The sequence below is a fragment of the Lutjanus erythropterus genome, chromosome 7 (genome assembly GCF_056507025.1).
Source record: "Lutjanus erythropterus isolate fLutEry1 chromosome 7, fLutEry1.hap2, whole genome shotgun sequence".
NCBI classification, from domain to species: domain Eukaryota; kingdom Metazoa; phylum Chordata; class Actinopteri; order Lutjaniformes; family Lutjanidae; genus Lutjanus; species Lutjanus erythropterus.
In genome coordinates, this window is record NC_139323.1 from 39,016,858 (window position 1) to 39,020,037 (window position 3,180).

General features: G+C 37.5%; 1 protein-coding gene across 1 annotated transcript; it reads left to right on the forward strand.

Annotated features, from left to right (window-relative positions):
* The first annotated feature begins 293 nt into the window (after nucleotides 1-293).
* LOC146324390 (cornifelin-like) lies at nucleotides 294-2,728 on the forward strand. The gene is made up of 4 exons (XM_084723548.1): nucleotides 294-431; nucleotides 1,833-1,936; nucleotides 2,094-2,281; nucleotides 2,546-2,728. Exons 2-4 carry the CDS (start codon nucleotides 1,867-1,869, stop codon nucleotides 2,726-2,728), a joined length of 441 nt encoding a protein of 146 aa, XP_084579674.1. The 5' UTR covers nucleotides 294-431; nucleotides 1,833-1,866.
* Nucleotides 2,729-3,180: the final 452 nt, after the last annotated feature.

Genomic DNA, 3,180 nt, shown 5'->3' on the forward strand with positions numbered 1-3,180 from the left:
CTTTTACTTGTCTTGGAGTATTTTTACACTGTGATATTCGTTCTTTAAAGTAAATAATCTAAAAACTTCTTCCACCACTGGTTAAACAAAACTAAATACAAGATAAGAGAAATATCTATGAATTTGATGCACTGTCATTGTATTTCACTGGAAATCAGGGTGTGTATCTCAGTGGCTCTTTGAAGGGTTATAACAATTCCTTGGAATACAGTGTTTGACCGGTTTATAAGCCCTTTAGTCTAAATAATAAAAGTGGACACTTCAGTATTCTGACTGCACTGTTGTCTTAAACTCTCTTTGTACATTCTGCAGGTTCAGGTTCTGCAGCATTGTTTGGGCTTTATGCACCCAACACACCTGTGCTGCCACTCCTCACACAAGGCATATTCCTTCACAGCTGTCTGAGGCGACAACACCTTACGCTTCATCAGGTAAGACTTTCAGAGATTAGATACTTCTATACTGAAATTTAAAAAATTAGAATTTAATCTCATGTGTTGGATTCTCATAAGGTTCAGCAAAATGGTTCATGAAGAGTGAAAATAGTTGTTTTTCAACATAACCTCATGTACAGGTTTTTAGTAAGTTATACTAACAATTTTGGTTATTTTTGAAAACTGACAGTTATTATTGTATAGCATACTGTGAGTACAACTTCTACTTACTGGTAATGACTAGATTTATGAATATTAAAATATAAAAAACACAATCACAGGTATGCAATTACTAGAATGTCACAAAAAAAGTCTGTGTTTTCATCATGGCAGCACCTACAGGGTCCATGTCTGTAAAAGAAAAACAAAAACAGCAAACTGGGGATAGTGGGATCACTGTATGTGCTAAATGCAATGACTGGTGGGCAGCACAGTGCAGCCACAGTGCAGCTCAGCCCACTGAGACACACCCTGAGGAGGGCAGTGAACAATAGTTGAGCTGAAGCAACTGAGACTTTTCTCTGTCACTGCAGCTTCTTCCTCTGCTGATAATGTCTATATTTTGATTGATGATGGATGGACAACAATTATTTACTTTGATTGACTGTTAAAGATTGCAGTTCTTTTTATACACACTTATATATGATATCACAGACTGACCAGAGCACTGGTTCTCAACCTGAGGTTCCTAATACACACCAGGGCTCGCCAAGGGGTGAAAACAAAATGTTTTTTTTTTGTTTTTTTTCTTTTGTATAGACATAGGGTAGTATATAGTTGCATAAAGGGCCTGTATCTCAACATTTCAAAGGTTTCTGTGAAGAAAACTAAATGAAATGGTTATTTCTACAGTTAAGATCATAATTTAAGATATAAAGTTAAAATAAATAAACACAGAGCTGTCATTCTCTGCTGAACAGCCTCGTCCCGCATTAGAAAAATACGCAGTAAAAACAACCAAAGAGCAAAGGGAACAACGAGTAAGTGTCAGGGAGAAGAAAACAAAACAGGCGCTTATTTAGTATGTATGATCGTTAGAAATGAAAAAAAAAAATACATAACACAGAGACAGACTTCTATTAATCAACATTCACAGGAAATAATCTGCTCAAAATTCATCCAAATCATGTTTTTTTACACAAACTTCCTACAGTTACTGTGTTTACTATTTGGGTTATTATAACTTTGGGGCATTGTAGCCAATATTGATGTGATTCTAACATTTCTGCAGATTTCTCACTAAGTTTGGTTTTCCACAGTCAAACTAGAGGCCAATAGATTGACTTCATGTAGTCATTTTATTTTACATGCAAACAGAAAAGTAGCAAATCAAAATGTTGTGTGCAAAACAGCATAATTTTACCCAGGTTTTCTCATTATAATCTGATTTATTTTCAGTTGACAGGTTAACTGTTCTCTCTCAGTGTTAAAGATGGCAGTGGCAATTCCTTTAACAGACTGGAACACCGGCCTCTTTGACTGTTGTGACGACCTAAATTCTTGTAAGTATCAATGCTTTCAATTATATATTTTTAGAATAAAGTCACTTTTGTGAATAACATGTAAAAAGGCTTATTTTTATCATTTCTATGCCCTTCTTCAGTCATAAAACTAGCCACTTATGCTATATATTATAACTTCATAATGCTTGTTTGTCAGGCTGCTATGGTTTCTGGTGCTGCCCCTGCCTCGCCTGCACAGTTGCAGGAAAGTTCGGAGAGAACCGTTGTCTCCCACTGTGTGACATATGCAGCCCGGCCATAACAGCATCCTGTGGACTGCCTCTGTGTGTGCCTCCTGCAGCCCTCGCTCTGAGGGTTGGCATTCGACAAAGATATGGTGTCAAGGTGAAACACGTGTTAAACTGATGCACACTGATTTCTTATATCATGTTTGACTGAAAGCCTCATGTACATCTATATCTACAGAGAGTTTTCATTTAGAGCTTAATACGTACACCTGAATTTAAAGAATACACCTCTTAAAGTTCAACAAACTTGAGAAAAAACAATTAAAAGTGTCATTCTCCCTGTGGACGTATTAAAACTTATTACTGAGCATCACCTGAACTTTAATGTACGAGGAATAATAAGTATTTTTGTTCTCCACAGGGTTCTCTCTGTAAGGACATCGCGACCTCCTGTTTCTGTGAGTGGTGCTCCTGGTGTCAGATGCATCGGGAGCTGAAAATTCGTAAGAAACAGAAAGCTGTGGTCGTCAACGTGCAGCCCGCCCCGGTGATGATGGCGCCTGGACACCCTCCTCCTGCTGGGCTTGTCATGACCTCATACTGACCTCTGTGACTTCTAATTTCTCTGCTGTGTCTTATGAAAGGAATCTGATTTAGCTCAGGTCAATAATTATGTTAAAGCTGATTGTTTTTTGTTTTTTTTGGTTACGCCCGGGGCTGAGGAGACAGTACAGCACAATTATTACCAAGGAGCTGCTGTTTGTTCAGTTGCACTGAAGACAGAGGTGCAGTATTTCCCAGTGAATTACAAAGATGTGATCATTTTCAGATGATGTCCACTTGGAATCAGAGCATGCTGGGTAAATTCCATGCTTCAATAACAATGAGAATCATGACAATTCTGTGGTGGAGGTTGGTGAACAGTAAACTCCTTCTCTTATGTTGAAAAATTATGCATCATGAATTTTGTCATTAAAATTACCCAATGGTTTTCTTAAGGATTTTAAGTAGATTTTTATTTGATCAGACTGTAACAATAATCACATAAAAACACGA